At 52.3% G+C, this 22,805-nt stretch overlaps 1 protein-coding gene across 1 annotated transcript in view; it reads left to right on the top strand.

The window, feature by feature from the left end:
* Nucleotides 1–7,225: 7,225 nt before the first annotated feature.
* The window catches only part of Pepd (peptidase D), a 134,829-nt gene continuing 119,249 nt past the window's right edge, over nt 7,226–22,805 (top strand). Inside the window, exons 1-3 of the mRNA XM_051162196.1 lie at nt 7,226–7,328; nt 16,687–16,870; nt 19,178–19,305. Of these exons, the coding sequence (XP_051018153.1) occupies nt 7,312–7,328; nt 16,687–16,870; nt 19,178–19,305 (329 nt within the window). The 5' untranslated portion in view covers nt 7,226–7,311. The remainder of the gene's footprint in view (nt 7,329–16,686; nt 16,871–19,177; nt 19,306–22,805) is intronic.

Raw genomic sequence — 22,805 nt, 5'->3', positions numbered from 1 at the left:
TAAAATTATGGAGGGAAAAAAAAAACCTCTTCAATATGTTATATGGAGGGTTGCTTGTACCCCAAACTGATCCATCACTGTGCTCTTGTGCGTTGTGTACGTCTGTCAACATCTCCTTATTTGGAGACTAGAACACAGGGAGGTGCTATTACAGTTCGAGTTTGAAATATCCCCCACAGGCAGGTCATATGTTGAGAGTCTCCATCTGATGGGTGGCGTTATTTGGGGAGGGCTTCTAAAAACATGGAGGTGAGGCCTGGCTAGGGAAGCAGGCCACTCAGGTGGGCCCTATGGAGCTCCAGTCTGTAGCTCTTCCTTTTTGGTTTGTTTGTGTGTTTGGTTGGTTTGTGGTTAGTTTGGTTGTTTTTTTTTTTTTTTTTTTTTTTCTTCAAGATAGGGTTTCTCTGTGTAGCCCTGGTTGTACTGTAATCTCTCTGCTGACCAGGCTGGCCTCAGATACAGAAATCTGCCTGCCTCTGCCTTCCGAGTGCTGGGATTAAAGGCCTGGGCCACCTATGGAGGCCTCTTCCTCTATTTTTTTCTCATCTACCATGAGGTGAAGAAGGTTCTCCAATATGCTCTACGCAAGCCCACGAAGTCAAGCCACTAAGGGCTGAACCCTTTAAAACCATGAGGGAAAGAAACCTTACACACACACACACACACACACACACACACACACACACACACACACCCCAAATATTTTTCTGTATGTTTGGTCACACCAATGAGAAAGCTCCAAACAGATGCTATGTACTCTCCTCATCCCTATCCTCACCAGAGGCTAAAAGGGACAAGACAGGTAAGGTATTTGCGAGCTCTTCCAAGCACTCTTGCCATGAAGAGAATGAAGCCAGGATTCAGTGTTAATGCAATGTTGTACCCAGGGGCAGAGGCAGTGACAACTTTCTCGGTGGTAGTAACAGCTGCTCTGATCCCAAGAGTAGGGGCTAGAGATGCACTTGGTTACCAGCCTTCGCAGGTCTGTCCACTTGCTTTCCTTCCTTCCTTCCTTCCCTTTATTTGTGTGTGTGTGTGTGTGTGTGTGTGTGTGTGTGTGTGTGCATGTGTGTATTGTGTGTGTGTGGTATATATGTGTGTTTTGTATAGAGGACAGAGGTCGATTTTGGGTAGCCTCCTCTGTTACTCTGTACTTTATTTTTTGAGACAAGAGTATCTCTGAGCCTTGGGCTCATCAATTCAGCTAGAGTAGCCAGACAATGAATTCAAGGAATCTGCCAAGCACAGCCTCTCCACTCAGTGCTGGAGTTACATATGTATGCTGCCATGCCCAGCTTTTACCTGGGCACTAGGGATCTGAAGCTAAGTCCTGGTTCTTGCAAAACAAGTACTTACCTACTGAGTCATCTTCCCAACCCCATCCCATCTGTTTCTTAAGTCTGCCTTTCTTCTGTGCTATGTGATGTGCCCCCTCCCCCCAACCCAATGCATCCTTCTTCTGAGTCGGGGAGCTGGTTTGAAGGTCTGTTTACTGTTGAAAACTCTGATGAACGTGAGGCCTTGAGGTAAGCAGAGATGCAGATAAATGGGCAGGCAGCTGGTGGGGGGCGGGGCTCAGTGGTCATACAGGGGAGCCACAGAAGAGATGGGCTATTGCAGGGAAGGATCAGGTGACAGAAGGCAGAGATCATGGAAGGAACAGGCCACAGAAAGGGAGAGGTCGCTGAAAAGAGAGGTCACAGAAGGAAGAGGTCATGGAGGCAGTCACTGAGGAGAGAGGCCACGGAAGAAAGAGGTCATAAGTTAGGAAATAGAATAGGTCGTGAAAGACAGAGGCCCCGGGGGGGGGGGGGGGGAGACAAGCACCGAGGAGAAAGAGTGGGTGGTGTTAGGGTAGCAGCAACTCCAGCAAGAGCAGAAGACACAGGGACCAGCTTGTTGCAGAGTATCTGATCACAGTGTGAACCCTGGGATCGTGAACTGGAAACCCCTGTTTCTGATTGTGGTATGGCTTAGTCTTTGATCCTAGAGCTTTCTTTCTTTTTTCTTTCTTTCTTTTTCTGGGGGGGGGGTCGGGGTTGGGTTTATTGAGACAGGGTTTCACTGTGTAGCCTTGACTGTCTTCGACTCACTTTGTAGACCAGGCTGGCCTCAAATTCACAGCGATCCCCCTGCCTCAGCCTCCCGAGTGCTGGGGTTAAAGGCATGCCCCACCACTACCCAGCCCTAGAGCTTTCTTTTTTTACTGTAAACATGTATTTGTGGTGTGGCTCAGCCTTAGCACACACCTTTAATCCAAGAACCAAATAAAGTAAACTACAGGTCAAGAGGCAGAGCAAGTAACCAGCCAACAGGAAGTGGACGTAAGTAAACTGAAGGAAGGTACATTGAGTTGGAGGGTATTTAAGACAGCATAGAGAGGGAAAAGGGCTTGTTCTTCTTCTGTGATGTCAGCTGAGTAGGAAGGTCAGCTGGGTGCTTTCTCTGCCTCTCTGAGCTAGCAGGTTTTACCCCTTCATATGGCTCTTGAGTCTTCATTAGTAAAATTAAGTGACCTAGACTTTTTTTTTTTCAGTTTAAAACATCACCTCTACATCATCATCATCATCATTTCTTAAACCCCCCCCCCCAACACAGTCTTGCTTTGTAGCTGTGGTGGTTTGAATAAGAGTGGCCACCATAGGCTCATATATTTGAATGCTCAGTTGTTGGGGGTTGCTCTAGTGATATGTATTCTGATGCTAATTACTGGCTCCCAAGATCTAATTGCTGCCCTGATGAGCACAGTTGCTTAGGGGTTAATATCTGCCCTGCCCCAGGTGATAAGGCTATTCTAAAATATATCATGTGTCTGTGTCTTTATTGATTGAGAAAACAGGGTAAATGACACCACTATAATAATAATTATGAGCCTAATAATAAACACTTATTAGGCGATATCATCAAATTAACAGCAACATTTAGTCATCAGGGAGCGGAACTGTTTGGAAGGACTAGAAGGATTAGGAGGCATGGCCTTGTTGGAGGAAGTACATCACTGGGAGCAGGCTTTGGGTCTCAAAAGCCTCTCTTCCTTCTGCTGTGCTCCCTGCTGATGGTAATGGACTAAGCTTCTGTTCATCGAGTCCTGATTAAATGCTCTCTTTTCTTTAAAGATTTATTTATTTATTATTATGTATACAGTGTTCTGCTTGCATGTACTCCTGCAAGCCAGAAGAGGGCGCCATGTCACATTACTGATGGTTATGAGCCACCATGTGGTTGCTGGAAATTGAACTCAAGACCTTTGGAAGATCAGGTGGCGCTCTTAACGACTGAGTCATCTCTCCAGCCCATGCTTTCTTTTCTAAGAGTTGCCTTGGTCACGGCCTTTCTTCACAGCAATCGAAGGCTAAGACAGTAGGCTGGGTTGACCTTGAATTTGTGATCCTCCTGCCTCAGCCTCTTGAGTGCCGGGATTAGAGGCACACCTCACTATGCCTGTCTCACAGATGACCCAGTTTTGATATTGCCATAGACAAAACGGTAGATGATTGCTGAGGCCCCAGGACATAGGGGCTTTCCCACAGGGTTACCTTAATGGGAGTCCGTGAATGGGACACTGTCTAAATACCATCAGAGGCCCACTTACTGTCCAACAAAGACATCCAGTAAGTTGGATCTGGCCAGAGAGATGGCACACCCTCCGGGAGTTTCTCTCCAGGATACCCCCCTACAGAACAAGGTCTTCTTCCTCCAGAACTTAGCACGCTTACTTTTGAAATTAGCAATTACCTTCCTTTTTATCAACTTCTTAAAATAGGGTAATGGAGTTACGCCAATGAATAGCCCAGCACAACACGGGCAATGCAATAAAGGGGAAGCAATAAAAGCTGGACAGCCAGTCCCTCCACACTGATTCGGCTCATTTTAAGAAATAAAAGTAATTATCACCTGTGCAACCCGGCCAGCCCGCTCTGTACGTGGGGGAAGAAAACAATTTCAGAACTTTATTTCCTATATTGAATGTCGATAATTGGATGTATTTATAAGTCTCGCCGGAAGAAAGCAGCTTGTGATTTCAAGATGAGAAAACAGTCCCTCCAAACACTGAAAAACAATATATTCCCCATTTTCGCGCACACAAAAAGAGCTCGTTTCTCCAAGGTGTTGAAGGGGGCTGCTGGAATGATTTGCTTTCCTGAAGCCACTGTTCCATTTCTCATCTTGAATTGCCTTGTAGACCCTGGCAAAGCACCCAGCGGGGACCACTTCATCTGACGCCGTGACGGGGGGTGGGGGGGGCATCCCAGGGAAGGCCCTTTGGCTGCTCCCTGCCTTTTTTCTGCAGGAAGATGGATGCCCAGGTGAACTGGGCCAGGGAAGGAGGGCAAGAGGAACGGGGTGTGATGTAGGGCCTTCCTGGGGCTGCCGGTGTGGTCTTGGAGAACACTGGAGGCCACCCCGGCCCAGCCATTACCCTAATGGGCAAGACTAGCACTTGCTAGTGCCACAGCAGAACAGCCACCTGAGTATGTGCTACGGCTTCAAGGAGAAATGTTCTCTCCAGACATGCATCTGGACACTTGGTCCCCAGCTGGCGGTGCTGGTTTGAGAGACCGCAGAACCTTTGCACTGTGGCCTAGTTCACAGAAGAAGCAGGTCTGTGGGAGGAAAGCTTTGAAGGCGATGTCCGCTTCCGGTTCTGGCTTGAGCTTGCTGCTCCCTGATCCACTAAGAGGTGAGGAGCTGCAGCCCCACCTTCCTGCTGGTATAGATGGAGCCGCCCTAGGATCCTGGCATTCGCTGTTGTGATGGACCACGCCCCCTTGTTTCCACGCCCCCTTGTTTCCACTCCCCCTTGTTCTAGTTACGTTTCCGGCGCTGCGACGGATACTCAGGCAGAGAGGAACTTGGGGGAGAAAGGGGGCTCGTTTCCGAGGATGACTCCAGGTTGCACCCCATCACTTTGGGGGGAAGTCAAGGCAGGAATGTCACCCAGCTAGTCACATTGCTTTCACAGCCAAGGGCAGAGAGACGCGAATGCGTGCATGCTCACTTGCTTGTCTGCTTGAGCTCAGTTCTCTATCTCTACCCATGTGGCTCAGGACCACCTGCCTCGGGGATGGAGCCACCTACAGTGGGCTGGGCCTCCCCATGGTCCATAAACTTGAGACAATCCCTTCCCAAGGAGGCATAACACAATTTAAAGAGTCCCTCCCTGAGACTCTTCAAGCGATTCTGGGTGCGTCAGGTTGACGACTCAAGATAACCATCCCAGCCTCTGAAAACATGGGCCCAGATGAACTGTTCCTCCTTTTAAGTTGCTTCTGTCAGGTTTGGGGGGGGGGCGGGCACAGCGATGAGTAAAGTAGCTAATATATCGTGTCCTGTCTGTCACGTGCCTTCCTGTCCCACCTGGGAGAAACGAAGTCCCCTCCTTGTCTGTCGCACATACCCCATGTTGATACGAGCCAACATTGAGCCAGAGATCCTGTGGTCAGCAGTGTCCATGGAGCTGTTGGAGAGTGGTAGCCTAGGCAGAGGGGGTGGGCAGGACAGGGCAAGTTGTTCTAACACAGTGTGCCACGGGGAGAAAAGAGAACCTTGCCGGGGGATGGAGATCCTGCAGGTGTGGCTAGGGCAGGGCACTCTGGCACCTGGGCTACTGTAGCAGCCACCTGTAGTCCTTCACAGGGCCAGATCGCATCTCCAAGGACCCATGACCTTAGAGGCGATGGAGCGCAGCGTGAGGCATGAGAGCGCTGCCTGGCGCATTTCCTCAACTAATTTACACACTCCCACACCGCGCTGACTCTCTAAAAATCAATCTTCCCTCAATTGCCTCCTGGCTCCCAGCAGCGTCTGGGGCTGCCCTGCATGAGTAACTCCAAAATGTCCTCCCACACCACCCTGGGCAACTTCTCCTAGAGTTCCCGCCTCTGATCTGGCAGGAGCAGGGCAGGGGGAGGCTCCACCCCCGGGCCTTTGGTAGGTGTGCAGGTGATGCACTGAGCTAGGTGGAGGGGGGGGGGCGGGAGCGGGGATCTGATGGATAACAGTGAAGGATGCTGTCAGGCTTGCTGGAAAGGTTCTTGAGCAAGAGTTGGGGGGGGGGGTAGGGATGGTCCAGTTGGAGCCTCTGATGGAGTGGGGTGGGGAGAGGCAGGGAGGAGTGTCTGACATATAAAACTACTGTCAGAGCAGACCCTGGCTGGAGGCCTGCTGTCCAGATGGACCAGAGTGGGCAGGAGCTGTGGGCAGTCTTTCCCTGCCTGTTACAACCTCAGAAAGAGGAACACCCTTCAATGGCTGGGTGTTCCGTGCCTCTCTTTTGTAAATATTTAGGATAATTACTCCTTTAACTTTCATTAATAAGCATTAGGCTGGCAGTTGGCTTAATTTTGACATATTGTATGTCAAAAAGAAGTAGGGCTGTGATTAGCTGGGGGGCAGGTTTTCCCACTACAGGCTGACACGAATAGCTCTCTCTGCTCATCTTTCGCTATTAAAAAAAAAAAAAAAAAGTGTCCCTTATTAGGGAGTGGAAACTCTTTAGCTGAAGATGGAGCTAATACACTTTGTGTGCATGTGTGTTTCTGAGTTCTCAAGAATCTGTGAACCCATTACTCAGACATGCTACTTACCCTCTGGCCCTTAGTCTCCTACTCTGTAAAATGGTGTTAAGTTAGTACTTAACTCATGGGACTTTTTTTGAGACTTCTGTGAGCAGTTCAAAGAATTTGAACCAATGCCTGTAAGTGCTGGGGACCTGCTGAGAGCAGGTAGAGCAACATCTGCCTTCTGATGTAAGGCTTCCCCTATCACCCAGCTCTGCCTGCCTCCCGCCTTCCCTCCCACTTCTCTCTTCCTTCACTCTGCACTTGTGGAGGCTTGAACTAGATTCTATCAGATTTAACTTCCCAAATTATATTCAAGGCCCTGAAAGTCTTTCTTGTCTCTCCGGCCAGAGACTCTCTCCCCATAATGCTTTTTACTCCAGTTGCCCCAGCTCTCTGCACCCCGCCCCCCCAGCCCCGGTTTCCTTTATGTTCTTCCCACGGGTTGGCTGTCACACCATAAGGTCAGGGGATCTAGAATCAGTTCTTGGATCCCCCATGACGGAAAATCTCGTGGGTTGCTGCTCAGGTCCCTCCTAGCTCCTCGCGGGAACCAGAGACCTGAGGCTTAGATACCTAACTCACCGGGGCTCCGCCTCTTCTGGGTGTGCAGCCTGGAGCCGGAGTGGGAGGGGCCGGGGCCTCCCCGCCCACTTTAAGCCCCGCCCACGGTCCCGCCCTGTCCTCCTCAGCGGAACCCAAGCTGGTTCAGCTGACGCCGCACTCCACGTGACGCTAGAGCCGAGTGAACATGGCGTCCACCGCGCGGTGAGTTTGTCCCTCGCTCCTTCCCGCGGGCTTGAAGAGGTGGCCTGCCTCGCTGTTCTGGGTTGGACAGTGGGTGACATTCATTCCCCCGGGCTCTGACTGGGGTTGCTGTGTGTGTGAGACCGCGAGCCGCGCGCTTCTTTTCGCCGGCGCCGAAAGCGAGCGCCCGGCGGCGAGTGGTACCCACAGAGCCCCCTGCACTTTCGCGGCTGCCCACTGGCCCTTGGGTCTACCCTGGAGCCCAGCGTGTGGCGACCTCCCCGCGTGTGGCCGAGATGGGAGTTTGACAGATCTGTTCACTGCCACGCCCCTCTGTTGGGGGCGCCAGGTCTCCCTCCAGGTGAGGGAGAGCGTGGGCTATATTTGGCGTGGACGTGGAATCCCCGTTAACCAGGCCAGCACTTTCCTGATTCCCTTCCTGGCCCAAACGTCAGCTCCTCCAAGACAATTTCCCTTTATTTGATTAACTCTGTAGTGCCTGATTTTTTTTGCCTGTCAGTTGTCCCCTTTCTATTCTCCAATGCAGGCTTAATGCTGGGCCTCACTAGCCCAGTGCCTTGCCCAGTTTCCGCCTGCTATAATTCTGTTATAATTAAAGGGGTCGGTGGTCTTGTTGGGAGGAAGCGTGGACAGATCAGTGTTGGGGAGGAACAGCCGATCAAAGGTTAAGAGATAAAGACCAGAGAGTGGTGTGCATCCCTGAGCTACAAGGTGTGGTGCCCAGTGACCTCCCCAGACTTTGTCCTGGGGGAGCAGGAAGGATTGTCATCTGGGATCTCACCGTGTAGCACAAGCTGGCCTGGGACTCTGACTCTTTTTGCTTTCCTTTTCAGTATGCTGGCGTTACAAGCATATAGCACTTAAGCCCTGCTTGCAATCTGCTTCTTTCTTTCTTTTTTCCTCCCCTCCCCCCCTTTTTTTTCAAGACAAGAGTTTCTCTGTGTAGCCCCAGCTGTCCTGGAACTCACTCTGTAGACAAGGCTGGCCTCGAATTTGGAGATCCACCTGCCTCTGCCTCCCAAATGCTGGGATTAAAGGCTCATGTCATCACCACCACCACCTGGCCTGCTAGTGTGAGCTGTGATTTGAGTGGTAGAGGGTGTTGGGAAGGGTGGGGCTAGAAGAGGGCAGTTCTGCACACACTGCTCAGAACTTAGGAAGTGTGGGGAAACTAGTGGAGCAAATGCATATCTGTATGGGGTGAGGAAAATGGAAACACAGTGACACCTTAGTTGGTGTCCGTCCCAAGTTGGGAGAGCTTTGAACATAGCAGCCATTTTGTGGGTACCCGCTGTTTTCTAGGAACAACCCTGGGCCGTTAAAGCTGATGGGCATTGTGGGATTCTGTCATCTCACTCTGTGCCAACAAGAGGCACATGCTCTAGGGTGATCTTTGTGCTAGGCGGTTTTCGAGGTAAACTTTAAACAGTGAGACACACTTAGCGTGGAGGACTGTACAGACAAAGTCCTGGTAGGTGTCCAGGAGGCCATGACCAGAAATTTGGCCTTTGGCCCGCTGTTAAGAAACACAGTAAGCAGTTAGTATGGGCAGGTATCTGAGGGGGGGGTCTCATCTGCCCATCTGGGCTGGCTAGGTGGTCACAGGCAGTCTCTGCAGCTGTGTTTGGGTTTGAGGCTTCTTTCTGGAAGATTCCCAGGCTGGCATGGGAACTAGCCAGATCCGCAAAGAAGCCTCTTATAGCTGAGCTGATTCCCTGGAGCCATCACGTAGAGAAGATTGAAAAGATGACCGAAATATTGGGGAGAGATATTCATACGGAAACCTGACACAGCTGGCCAGGGCTTCCTTGGGCAGAGCCATCTCAGAATGGGTGTAGAACTGTCCTCAGAAATGCTGAGCCTGAGTTGAACCCAGCAGCTTCCTTAAGGGGACAGAGTTTAGGGTGTTCCGTAGAAAGCTTGGCTTCCTGCGCTGCGTTCATATGATGTGTCAGTTGTCTCTCCCCCCGCCTTTTTTTTTGCAAGTGTCAAGGTCATAACCCAAGACTTGTTTGTGCCAAGCCACTACCATGAAACTACATTGCTTGCTTTTTTTTTTAAACTTAGTTTTTTGTTTGTTTGTTTCTTTCTTTCTTTCTTTTCCAGAGCTGAGGACCGAACCCAGGGCCTTGTGCCCCGCTGAGCTAAATCCCAAACCCCTAAACCTAGTTTTCTGAGATAGGGACTTGCTTATAGGCCTTGAACTCAGGATCCTCCTGCATAAGCCTCCAGAGTCCTGGGGCTACAGGCTCACAGCACCATGCCCAACTGAGAGTATCAGGTATCAGGAGCCCCAACTCGTAGCCACAGGCTTCCAATGAGTCAGAGCTGGTTTCCTGCAGAGTCCCGGTGAAACCGGGGAACAGGAGGCTCGTGAGAATCTCAGGTGTGCCCCATATGAGATGGGGGTGGGGGGGTTGAGGGGATAGGGGGGTGGTGTGTGGGGTGGGGGGGTAGAGAGCTTAAGTAGCATCTCAGACTCAGTGAGAAACTCCCCTGATCCTATGCGCTGGTGGGAGGTAGCCCTGCTTTCTCCTTGAGCCATGCTTTGAGGTTTCTATGTACAGAGGCCGAGACCTCTCGCCTATAGTCCTGTCTGCATTTGTTGCCCTGTGTTCTCCTTGACCTGGGGCCTGCTCACCTGATGGCCCTTGGGATGCGCTTGTCTTCTAACATGATTAAAAGATTGTTTACAGATTTGCAGGTCCAGCCCAGATGGCTCCTCTTCCCGTAAACAGGCCTCCCATGGAAGGGTTTCTGCTCAGAACCCCAGAGCATCGCCATTTGTGTTAGTAGCACACATCTTCACATCTTCCTATTCCGAATAGCCGAGCGCTTGGTTTCTGGCATCCCTTTCCTGGCATCCTTGGAGCCCCAGGGACCAGTTTGGTTTGTATCCCTTGGGCCACCAACCCTATGATTAGAACTTGGTGACATGGTGCCGTTCCAATGAAAGGGACACTCACCATATGCGGGATTCCAGAATCCCGTTCTGCCTTCCTGGGAGGCAGCAGTGGCCAAGGAGGGGAGTTGTGGGTAGGAAAGGGGGACAGAATCCCAAAGAGTAAGATGGAGAATGGTCTCTCACGCCTCACCTGTCATCTCACAGGCTGCCCTGGGTGTGTAGCAATGCCATGCTGCAGTCAGCATTCTGGACACGAAACGTTGTCAGGGTCCATGTCAAAGCTGTCACACCCTGCGTGAGCCTTGCGCTTCTGAGTAAAGTCCTCATGCTGGCCCTGGGGAGCCAGGGCTGGCCCCGGTGCCCTTTGACCTCTCTGGTTCTTCCATAGGCATCGTTCTGTCTCTACTTGGTCCTTCCTTTGCCCCTAGGTGTGTGTGTGCTTGTTCTCTACTCCTTCTCAGGAGAGAGGGAAATTGCTGTGTGGTACCTGCCCCATTGGACATCTCAGCGCCTAGGCATTCTTTTTTTTTTTTAAGATTTATTTATATTATGTATGAGTGCCATATCTGCATGTGCATCTGCAGGCCGGAAGAGGGCACCAGGTCACTTTATAGGTGGTTGTGAGCCACCATCTGGTTGCTGGGAATTGAACTCAGGACCTCTGAAAGAGCAGCTGGTGCTCTTAACCTCCAGCGCCTGGGCATTCTTGTCCGACCTCTCTTTCCCTGGGAGCTTATCCATGCGGCTTCATATAGCAGCACAGGGATCTTGCTATCGTCTGTGCAGTGGACCTCGTGGGTCCTGGTGAACGTATATGCTGTCTTAGTCTGCTTTCTCTTGCTGTCCCTAAATACCTAAGGCTGGTACCTTATGAGGAAAGCAATTTTTTTTTTCTTCTTTTTTTTTTTTTTCCTTTTTTTTTTTTTTTTTATTAATTTATTCTTGTTACATCTCAATGTTTATCCCATCCCTTGTATCCTCCCATTCCTCCCCCCCCCCCCTTTTCCCATTATTCCCCTCCCCTATGACTGTTCCTGAGGGGGATTACGTCCCCCTATATATTCTCATAGGGTATCAAGTCTCTTCTTGGCTACTTGCTGTCCTGAGGAAAGCAATTTTATTTTGGCTCACCATTCTGGAAGCTCTGTCAGGCTATCGCATCTAGTGAGCACCTCACCTGATGTTAGAACGTGGTGGGGGGCATTGCACGGAAGGAATACATACGGAAGGGGCTTGGGCACAAACGAGAGGCCCTGTGGCAAGACAGCCAAGTTGACATCACTTCGTGACAACTCACTGGCTTTAGTAACTGTAAAACAGTCCTGTGAGAAGCAGCCTGTTCCCTAGAGACAGCATCAATTCCTAATTATCTCCCGAAAAGCCCCAGACCTTTTAAAGTTCCATGAAGACCAAGTCTGCATGAACCTTAGAGACAGACTAAGCCCCATCCTCCTTTAATGAGCACGTGCAAAGGACCTCAGTGGTGCCGCCAAGGCTGGCCTCTGAGTTTCCATCCTCCTGCCTCAGCCTCCCAAGTGCCAGGATGGCACCACACCCAGCTTGGGGTAATGTGGTTTTTTTTTTTTTCTTCTTGTTTGTTTGTTTTCTTTTTCGAGACAGGGTTTCTCTGTGTAGCCCTGGCTGTTCTGGACTCTCTTTGTAGACCAGGGTGGCCTCGAACTCACAGAAGTCCGCCTGCCTCTGCCTCCCGAGTGCTGGGATTAAAGGCGTGCCTCACCTCGGCTGGCTTGGTGTAATGTTTTAAAATGCATTAAGTAAGTCAGAGGTTACAATGAGAACCAATTACATGGAAATGCAGCTATCAAGATGTTAAGTGGATTTGTGATGTGGTCATATGCGCTTTTATTGACACGGTAGGTAACAAGAGCCTGGAGCAGGCCTGACAGGCACCTTGATTTTGAAGTCGCGATAAATGAGACCGCATTGCAGCAGCGCTGTGAAGTGCGGTCTGGGGGAGGGGGCGGAGTCCTGGGCACTGCTGAGACTCAGGGTTAGATGCTCACACCAATAATTGAATAAAGTGCCTATTTGAATTATAAGTTAGAGGAAACAAAGGGGTGATTTTTTTTTTCATCAAGAAGATGAGGTGTTAATATTCTATGCTATGCATGTGGGCCTGTGGCCTTAGATCAGATCCCTGCAGGTGGCCGTTTAGGGCAAAGGGGAGGGTGGCTGGGAAGGGCTAGTTGTTTTGTTTTGTTTTAACTTTTTATTGATTCTTTGTGGTTTTTCACATCATGCACCCCAACCCCACTCATCTCCTCTACTCTCCCCCTCAACCTCCCCCTCAAAAGAAAAGAAAATAAGATAGAATAAAAAAAAAAAAAAAATCTTGGCGTGGGAGCAGTAGTGTGTCACAGTGTATCGCACAGTTGTGGTCAGTCACTGGTCTGGTCCGAGGCCTCTGGCTTCTGCTGCACGGCCGATCCTGGATCCTCACCGGGACTGCTCTCTGATACCCGTTGTTGCCCTGTGTCACAGAGATCCTGCAGCTTTGGATCAGCAGGACCGGCCCCTTCGCCCACTCAGGCAGTTCATTGATGAGGTAGAAGTTGAGGTGGCCCCACTCAAAGCCCTGAAGCTTAACCCAGGAAGTGGCTGAGTTGCTGAGCCTGCCAGCTCTCCTGTGCCCGCACCACCAGGGTGAGCTCTCCAGCACCGCCCTGCCTAGCTCTCCCAATGCTGCAGCCGGCAAGGGACAGGGCCACCTCTCCTCCTCAAGGCCTGTTCACTTGCACCTTTGCCACCAGGGCCAGCTCGACTGGGCTGCCTAGGTGAAATGCAGGGCCCACTCTCCCGAGTGTTGCAGCTGGTGAGGGGTGGGGACAGCTCACCCACTGGCCACAGGTGGTAGCAGTGGGGCATCTCTCCATTGCCCTTGCCACCTCATCCCCCAACCCCCCCCCCATGGCAGACGAGGGTTGGGGCCATGCTGGCTAGTGTTATGTCACCTTGACACAAGCTTGAGACATTTTGGAAGAGGGAACCTCAATAGAGAAAATGTCCCCATCAGCTTTGTCTGTAGGCAAGCCTGTGGTGCGTTTTCTTGATTGATGATTGCTCAGGGAAGGCACAGCTCATTGGATGGATGGTGCCATCCCTGGACTGGTGGTCCCAGGTTCCATAAGGAAGCGGGCTGAGCAAGCCATGGGGAGCAAGCCAGTGAACAGCACCCCTCCCTGGCCTCTGCTTTGGCTCTTGCCTCCAGGTTTGTGCCCTGACTTCTTGGATGGTGAACTGTGATGTGGAAGTGAAAGTCAGTAAACCTTTCCTCCCTACCTTGCTTGTGGCTGCAGTGTTTCTCACAGCAACAGAAACCCTGAGACAGTGGCACAGGGAGTTTGGGACAAGGATGGGCTGCAGGGGCTGTGGCACTGCCATACATGCTCCCTGGGGGGCTGGCTCTGTTATTAGTCAGTCCACTGTTGACCCCAGGCTGCCTCTTAGGCCTTCGTGGTTGGCATGAGAGGGTCTGCCCTGTGGATGTCGTTAGCCCTGAACTGATCTACCAGCCACTTTGTTCCTCTCAAACATCTGCCCCTGGCTGCATGCGGTGGATTGTGCGTTGTGTGCCTGGGACTCAGGAATGGCATGCTTGTGCTTTTGAGGGTCAAATTAACAACCAGCCGACCAACCAACAAACAGACCCTTCAGAAACCAATTAGGCAGCCAAGCCTGGAGGCGCTGGCCTGAAATCACAGCTCCTCAGGAGTCTGAGGCAGGAGGATTGCAAGTTCAAGATCTGCCTGGCTGGCAGAGCAAGTTCAAGGCCAGTCTGTCTCAAAATGAAATGTTAAATAAAAAAAGGGGGGGGTATGGCTGGAGATATCACTCAGGGGTGGGGTGGTAGCCTAGGATGTGCCAGACCCTGGCTTCAACCCCACACCACAAAGGAGACCAGATGGGGTGTTTTGTTGGTGCTACATTCGATGAATTTACAGGGCGAAGCCAGTCTTGGCTCTGGCCCTGACTTTCCCTCCAAGGCTTTGGAATCTCCATAATCTTTGATCCTGAGTGTGTCCTGGGGTAGTTGGTGACCGGAGCCCATGGCCTTGCCTGGTGGCTCAGGCTAAACTGCCTTTCTTTAACCCAGAGCCCAGGACAAGGGTTGTGACTGAGACATGTGGAGGGGTCAGTGCAGTCATCCTCCAGTATCCCAGGAGCCCCTCAGGTGCTTAAGTCCGTTAAGTGAAACAGGCAGTAGGCCCAAGTCCAGGTGTCCGAAGGAATTTTAGGCCGTTGAGACAGTTCTGGACCAGAGGCCAAGAGCCTTCCAGAAGGGATGGTCACATGCCAGGGCCAGGTGGGACTCATTGGGCTTAAGGAAGTGAGTCACAAGCGAGGGGAGCTGTGGCGGGTAGGGAAGCTCAGCCGAGCATTTCCCACCAGCGGTACTGCGGGTTGGGTGACCTGGTCTGAGCCCACCCCTATGCATTCGTCCCCGTTGCTGAGGACCCTGTAAACATGGTATCCTCCTGGGCTCTGCTGATGCCCTTCCATGGGTGTGGGTGGGACGGGTGTGGGAGTTCCCTGAGTGTGGGTGCTGGAGGGTGCACTTTCAGTTCCTCTCAGCCAGGCCAACTGGGAGCTATGCTTACAAGCTGTTCCCGGGGGCTCCTGCCCTTCCATCCTCGTAGCTGAGAACGGCAGATGTCAGCCCTGGCTTTGTGGAAGCCCTAGCTGCCCACCCGACCTCCTGCTAGCTCTCCCGGGAGGAAGGAAGGCGGGTGATGAGGGTAGGATAGGTATGCGTATCTAGACCATATTCCTGCACCTCCACCTTTCCTGCCTCCTGGCTGATGATGGCAGCTGAGGTGGCACCCTCCAATCTCTACAGTTGGGGTGTGGCCCCCACAAACGAATGTGACAGTGCCACACTCAGCAGATGTTGATCACACACTTGCTGTGTCAGGCAGCGCGTTAGGCACAGGACACGGTGAGCCAGGTAGATCTAGGCCTGTTTGGTGGAGGGTCCTGGTCAAGGCCAGGAGTCCGCTGCAGGGGTGGATGGCCTCACAGAGCTGCAGGGTTGGGAAAGGAAGCGGGAGAAGAGGGGAGGGGAGGCCCTGCTCTGAGACTGGCACAGGCTGTTTAGTTTTATGGCCCGCCAGGGAAAGAGTCAAGGGAGCTGTGTTACTCCTTCCCCCATCTCCCACGCCTCCCATAGGCTCAGCCCACCCGGGGCCCAGGCGCAGGGCCTACAAAGCTCTCAGTCTGTAGGTCTGCGGAATGCGGATGGGGTTGGACCTGGACTGGCCGAGGGTTATATGAGGTGCGTGGAGGTGGTGGTCTGGGGTCCTTGCCTTCTCATTCCAGTATGAGGCTAGCCTGGAAATGATGGGGGAAACTGAGATAGGACAGAGGCACCATATCAGGCGGGATTCGGCAGAATTGTGGACCAGGATTGTGGCTACAGAAAGGCCGGTGAGGACCGCATCAGCGCCCACTTGTAGACTTGGGAGCATAGCGTCACTGTGGCCAGACAGGCCCTGTTTGCTGAGGAGAGCAATGTGTAGGCCTCATGGGGTAAACTGGGGAGCATGCGCTGTCAGGGGTGCCAGAGGCTTGGTTTCTCATTTAGAGTATTTAGTGCAAAGTGGAGGAAGGAAAGGATTGCTGAGCGGGCTGAGGAAGTGTCTTCCCTTCTTCTTAGGGCCAGGTTATTGTCTAGATGTGCATGGTACCCCAGTTGGGGAGAAACATGTTGCAGAAGCAGCCAACAACCTGTGTGTGAAAAGGTGTGGGGAGGCTGAGTACAAGCCGCAGGTGCTGCGTAGGACCCGGGCATGAGCTATCCTGGAAACCTAGGGAGACACATCTCCCAGTGATGCTGGCCTGGCCCTGCCAGCCCCCGCTGACTTTCCAGAGCACAAGCCTCGCGATCCGTGAGGTCTGCACTCCGGTCACGGGTACATGGTGCTGTAGGGGTGCACTGCATGTGTATATTGAGGGGTCGGGCATTGTTGGGCATGGAACCTACCAACAACATATAAGGTTGGCAACATATGTCAATGGCGGGTGCATGATGGCAGCCAGTGCTGTCTGGGTCAGAGCTCAGCGTTCCCACCTGTTCTAGAAAATCCAAAGCAGATGGCTAGCCCTGGAGGGTGGCGCGCGAATGGTGTCTCTAGCCCCCGCAGAGGCTTTCTCTCACAAGCCTTGTCCACCCACCAGCTGAGAAGGTGCGGTCACCTCTCATCCCCAGGGGAAGCCAGGCGCTCAGGAGCAGAAGGGTGGAGAGTGCGGTGGACAAGCCTGTGCTGCCCAGGTTGGGCCAGTGAAGGACTGTCTCTGGGTCCCAGTAGGTTGAGCTTAGGCTGGCTTGCCACGGATTGGTGGGAGTCCCTCTGCAGGCCCAGACCGCAGGGGATGGATGGACACGTGCAGGGAGGTGCTAACTGGCCCGTGCCATGTGCTCTCATGTCTCTGCAGCCCTTCCTTTTCCCTGGGGAACGAGACCCTGAAGGTGCCGCTGGCACTGTTCGCCCTGAACAGGCAGCGCCTGTGCGAGAGGCTGAGGAAGAACGCAGCTGTGCAGGCCGCCTCTGTTGTTGTGCTGCAGGGAGGGGAAGAGATGCAACGCTACTGCACCGATACCTCCATCATCTTCCGCCAGGTGAGCCCGCGCCCCACTCCCACAGGCCTGTTGGCCTCCAGCACCAGGCAGCGTGAGAGTGCGGATCCGCATCTGGAGTGAGCGCCCCCAGCCTTATATCTGTTAGGCAGAGATGTCAGGGCATGGAAGGGTCCCTTGCGGGAGCAAGCAGGCTCGGCTTCGTGGAGGAGTTGATGTTTGGAGTAAGCTCTGCAGAGCCAGGATGAATTTGGAGAAGCAAGTAGGAGTGGGTAAAACGGAGGGTGGTCTGGGCCACCGGCTACGGTTTTGGGGGTACAGCAGAAGGCTAAGCTACAGATGACGGGTTGAGTCCCTGGGACCACATGCTGGCAGAGAGGAGGCCTGGGAGTGTTCTGTGACCTGCCTGTTCAGAGGCCCCCGCCTTCATCTGGTTTGACCAGTACTCACCCTTGGCACCCTAACTGGGCCTTGGTCCGTGTCCCCTCCCCCAGCTCTGTATGTGTTCCAGGGGCTCTCTGAGGCTCTGGAACTCTGGGGTGCAGCCTAGACATTCTATACTTAGCTGAGAATTATAACAACATCAAGTCCTCAGGAGTAACAATACTGGACCCAGAGTCGGGTTGACTCTCACTGACACTACTAGCATCATACCCACTTTACAGAGGAGGAAACTGAGGCCTGGGGTAAATAACTTGCCAAGAGTAGACCAGGAGTTAGAACCCTATTTTCTAGTTGAGGCTAGTATAGGGCTGCAATCCTAGTGCTCAAGAGGCTTAATTAGTTGAGTCACTAGTTCGAAGCTAGCCTGAAAAATTTAGGGAGACCCTAACCCAAAATTTAAAAAAAAAAAAAAAAAAAACTGTTCAGTGATAGAGCCCCTGCCTAGAATCCCCCAGTGAGGGGTTGGGGTGTGGCTCAGTGTTAGAGCCCCTGCCTAGAATCCCCCAGTGAGGGGCTGGAGTGTGGCTCAGTGGTAGAACCCCTGCCTAGAATCCCCCAGTGAGGGGTTGGGGTGTGGCTCAGTGGTAGAGCCCCTGCCTAGAATCCCCCAGTGAGGGGTTGGGGTGTGGCTCAGTGGTAGAGCCCCTGCCTAAAATCCCCCAGTGAGGAGTTGGGGTGTGGCTCAGTGGTAGAGCCCCTGCCTAGAATCTCCCAGTGAGGGGTTGGGGTGTGTCTCAGTGGTAGAGCCTCTGCCTAGAACTCAGTAGGCTCTAGCTTCAATCTCCAGTACCACCACTAACACACACACACACACACACACACACACACACACGCATGCACACACACATGCACACACACAAAATGTCTGACTCGATGGCTGAGGCTATTTCCTTTCTCAGCTTCCAGACCCACACTGTGGTCAGAATCTTCCTTGGGGTAGGAGGTGGGGGGCACAGAAGAACGTGAAGAGCCACATGGCATAGAAAGGAAGGGGCAAGGTGTGGGGCCATCCACTGTAGCAGCACAGGAGTGCGCTATGATCTCTTGCTCATGGCCCATTGTCCTCACAGCCACAGGCCCGCAGTCCCCAGCTGCCGAGCATCACAGAGGTCTCAAGCTCTTTCTGCCTAGCCTTGAAGCTTCTGTGTTTTTTTTGTTTTTGTTTTTGTTTTTGTTTTTGTTTTTAATGACCTTTCTAAAATTCATCTGTGGGCTCCCTGGTTGGTGTCATTCTGGGTTCATCTCAGAAGAGCCCCTCCCCCACTTCATACTTTGAGCACCAGCTCAGTGCTTACTGCAGAGAGGGAGGGAGAGAGGGAGAGACAGACAGAGAGGGAGGGATGGAGGGCCAGAGAGACAGAGAGAGTGTTAGTCCATTTAGGTAAAGATATTCTGTGTGTGTGTTTCTGTATTGAGCTTGTGTTTGGTGCTCTGGCTGCCAGTTGCCATGGGCCTAGGAGGTGACCTGCAGACGGATGAGGTGTGGACATGCAGGAAACCCAAATCCTTAAAAACAAAAGACAGGAGTTAGGCTGGGGAGGTGACTCAATGCAGAAACGTGCTTGCTGCCAAGCTGGACCACCCGAATCCGATTCCCAGGACTGCCAAGGAAGAAGGAAAGAACGGATTCGCGCGGGCTGTCCTCTTGCCTCTGTGTGTGTGCTGTGGTACGCAGAGACACACAACTCACAAGTCAGTGTGATAGAAGGCAGGGTCAAAGGCCTCTGTCTGCTCCTGACAGAGCACAGCTTGGCAGGGTGCACAGCTGACAGCTGGGCTGGGGACCAGCTGTGCAGGGCTGAGGTCATTGCCCAAGAGGAGGCCTGAGTCCTGGCTCACCTGCCTCTTGTACCTCATGCTTCTGCCCTGGCTACTGGGTGACCAGGCCCCCTACCCCCTCCGCAGGAGTCCTTCTTCCATTGGGCCTTCGGTGTCGTCGAGTCAGGCTGCTATGGTGTCATCGACGTGGACACTGGGAAGTCAACCCTGTTTGTGCCCAGGCTTCCTCCCAGCTATGCCACCTGGATGGGAAAGTAAGGAGTGGTCCCTGCCTCGGTCCCAAGCCTGCTGAGGGCGATGCTGGGGTGGAGCAGGAGGGAGGGTCAGTAGTCCAGCCCTTCTCACAGCCTTGATCCCTCAGTTGGGAAGAGGGGTCAGATCAGAGCTGTGGGCTGAGGCACGGTTTATTGAAAGCCCATATTCCTTGCACTCTACAGATGCTTGTGGCTTTTGCACCAGTCGGTGGTTGCTTCTGCATGGGCTTACTGGGGGGGGGGGGGAGTGTGTGCTGTCTAGGCCCCATGTTCAGGGGTGTTACTCATGCCTCCCTCTGGCCACAGATGGTCTGTCCTTCACTGGCCTCCCTGTGAGAGATGGTAGAGGATTAGGGCTGTGACATGTGAGGAGTTTGGGACCAGAAGCCAGGCTCAGATCCCTGGGAGAGACTTTCCCACCCCTCTACCCTTCAAGACACCTGTCAGCCACTCCTGCCTGCTCACAGCACTGAGGCAGACGCTGTGTAACCAGGGATACTTGAAGCGATCAGAGAATCTTGTCTTCCATGCTGTCATTTCTGCCTGGAGAGTGATTATTCCAGGCTAATGTGTAAATTGCAGCCTTTGCTACCTGCTGCCCCGTGGTGCTCGTTACCAGGTGGGCTGGTGAGTCCATGGCTGCTTTGAGTGACACGGCACCTGGCTGCCACAGGGACTCTGAGCTCTTTGCAGAGGGCCAGGGTCCCTATAGCGCTGTCCTTTAATCTCCTTCTGTTTTGCGTGAGGTCCCTCCTGCCACAAGCAGACCCCACAGCATCCATTGCTGGTCCTGGCATGCTACTCTTCTGCTGTCTTGGGGGGGTTGTTCAGCTCCAAATTGGCATCAGTTCTGCCTTTAGGCCACTTGGCAGCATCCCAGGCTGGCCCCGAGCCATCAGCTTTGCTATGGAGACGGATCTGAGGCAGAGTTGGCAGCAGGAGAGATGCAAGCTTTGGTTCCCTTGTGAAGTTTTCTTGGCTTGACCCTTGGAAGGAGGGACCAAGGCAGGTCTTGTCTAGCTACCTTTCGGGTGGACAGCTGAGCTGCCAGGGAGAGGCCATGTCTGATACCTCCCTAGCTTCCATTCCATTTGGAGCCAGGTCCTTACCACTTGCCTGCTATAAAGAGGAAGCAGGTTCAGTGTGCTGGGGAGACCTATGTCAGCACTGTGGCCTGTTCTTGTGGGAGCTGTGATTGGAAGTAAGGCTTACCCATGGCCGCTCATGGCTTCTTTATGGTGGCTGCGAGGCACCAGTGAGTCTGACCACTGCTCTCATTCCTTCCTAGGAAATGGCAATACCATTACAGTGGTGTGGTGTTGGGTTGGTTTGATCCAAGATGCCAACATGAAGTGATGCTATCACTAGGAGCTCAGTTCTACTGTCCCTGAATGGCTGACTGGGAAGTCACTGTGCAGTCCCAGCCTGGCATTGAGCCTGTAATCTGCCCGTGGAATGGTGGAGCCTGTTCACTCCTGCCTGACCTGGTCAGGACCACGATAGGATGTTGTTGTGTGACTCTGAGGCTAGGCCATCAAGTGCACTAGGACTCCCCCTGCTCCTCTCTAGTGAGGTGTTCTCCCCCAGAACGCACAAACCTATGGGGGGGGGGCGGGATTTCAGATTCAAACCATAGCAAGGATAAATAGTTTTTTGGTCTTGGTTCAGTTTTAGAGTTGGGTATTACTCAACTGTAGTAAAAGTCAGGTTTTCACTGCTATGACAAAGTACTTGAGAGAAACAAATTAAAAAGAGGGAAGGTTTATTTTGGCTCATGCTTTTAGAGGTTTCACTCTGTGGTCTGCAGGCTTCATCGCTGTGGATCCAACATACTATACTATGCTATAGTAGCAGTAACATGTGGCACAGTAGCTAGAAAACAAAGGGTATGGGAAGACGGACAGACAGACAGACTAGGGCTCTAAAATACTTTTTTAAGGTTATGCCAGCCAGTGCCTTACTTGGCTCTGGTTAGGCTCCGCCTCCTAAAAGCTCATTGAGCTATTAATCTGTCAGTAGTTAATACTTTGATGGAGTTAAAACCATAGTAAGCCTCTCGTGAGCATTACGTCACAGGGGAGCAAGGCTTTGACACTTTCTATCCAAACCGTAACACCTAAAAACTGGACCAGCCTTGAGGAACTCCCTAAGATGCTCCCAGAATGCTTCCTGCTCCCCAGCTGTCCCTGTGAACAGAACCTGTGGCTGCCTGTGACGGTTTTAAATAAAATGGCCCTAATAGGCTCTTAGGGAATGGCACTATGGCCTTGTTGCGGTGGGTGTGGCCATGTTGGAGGAAGTGTGTCACTGGGGTAGGCTTTGAGGTCTCAGATGCTGAAGCCAGGCCCGGTGTCTCACTCTCCTCCTGCTGCCTGCCAAGCCAGCACCATGTCTGCTGCCTGCCACCGTGCTTCCAGCCACAAAACCTCTAAGCTGTAAGCCAGCTCCAATGAAATGGTTTTGTTATGAGAGTTGCTGTAGTCATAGTGTCTCTTCACAGCAATAGAAACCCTAGTAAGACAGAACACCAGGGCCAGGGCGTTGCTGTGGGAGGCCTGGCTGTGCTTTCGCCCAGAGGAACGTGGAACACGTCGGGACTTCGGGTTAGTAAAGCGATTGAACACTTCAAGTGAGGTGTAGTGAGCCACACTAGTAGGAGCGTGGACGACAGTAGCACGGAGGGTAATTTGAACCGCGGGGCCGGGCTCAAGAGGTTTCAGAGGAGAAGAGTATTAATATGAGGCCTGGAAACCATTTCTGTGATGTTTTGGTGAGGAATGTGGCTGCTTTTTTTTTTTTTTTGCATTTGTTCAAAACAGTTCGCCTGAGGCTAAACTGAAGAGTTTTTAGATGAACAGTTTTGGCAGAGGAGACTTCAAAACAGCCTAGCGGGTAACTGTGCCGTGTGGCCAGTCTTATGGAGATTTGTAATAAAAAGGAACCAACCGAACAAGGAAAAGTAGAAAATGTACAGATGGTGGAGAAAAGAGGCACCAGGAGGTGTAAACAGATTACAGGAAAGCCTGATACCAATTGGAATAAAGGAGTGGGGGGGTCTCGGAGCAAGACCCGTGCAGCCAAGCTCCAACTTGTGAAAAGGGATTAAAGAAAAGCTTGGTAGCAAACGCAGGTGGATTTTTGAGTTGGAGGCCAGCCTGGTTTACATAGCAAATTCCAAGAAAGCCAAGCTTGGCCAGTGAAGGGGACCATTAAAACCAGAAAGCTGGTGAAAATGTATTTGAACGAGGGGTCCGTGTTTCAGGCCCAGCCAGCGGGAGAACTTGGCAGCTTCTCCAACGCAGTTCTGGCTTTAGAGTCAAGGATACAAGAAAGGGGTTATGGAATCTCCCTCTGTGACCAAGGAAAGCCACTGAGGCCATGTGTGTGTCAGGGGTGTCCCTGCATGGAGGCCCAGAGAGGCCACTGTGTGAAGCTGCGAAGGTGAAGCCTGGGTTGCCTTGGAGACGCCAAGATGTTGGAGATGCCAGAGCTGTGGGACA

This window comes from Acomys russatus, chromosome 19 (genome assembly GCF_903995435.1).
Source record: "Acomys russatus chromosome 19, mAcoRus1.1, whole genome shotgun sequence".
In the NCBI taxonomy this organism is placed as follows: domain Eukaryota; kingdom Metazoa; phylum Chordata; class Mammalia; order Rodentia; family Muridae; genus Acomys; species Acomys russatus.
The sequence above is the reverse complement of the archived record's forward strand: the minus strand, read 5'-3'. Positions and strand labels throughout refer to the sequence as shown.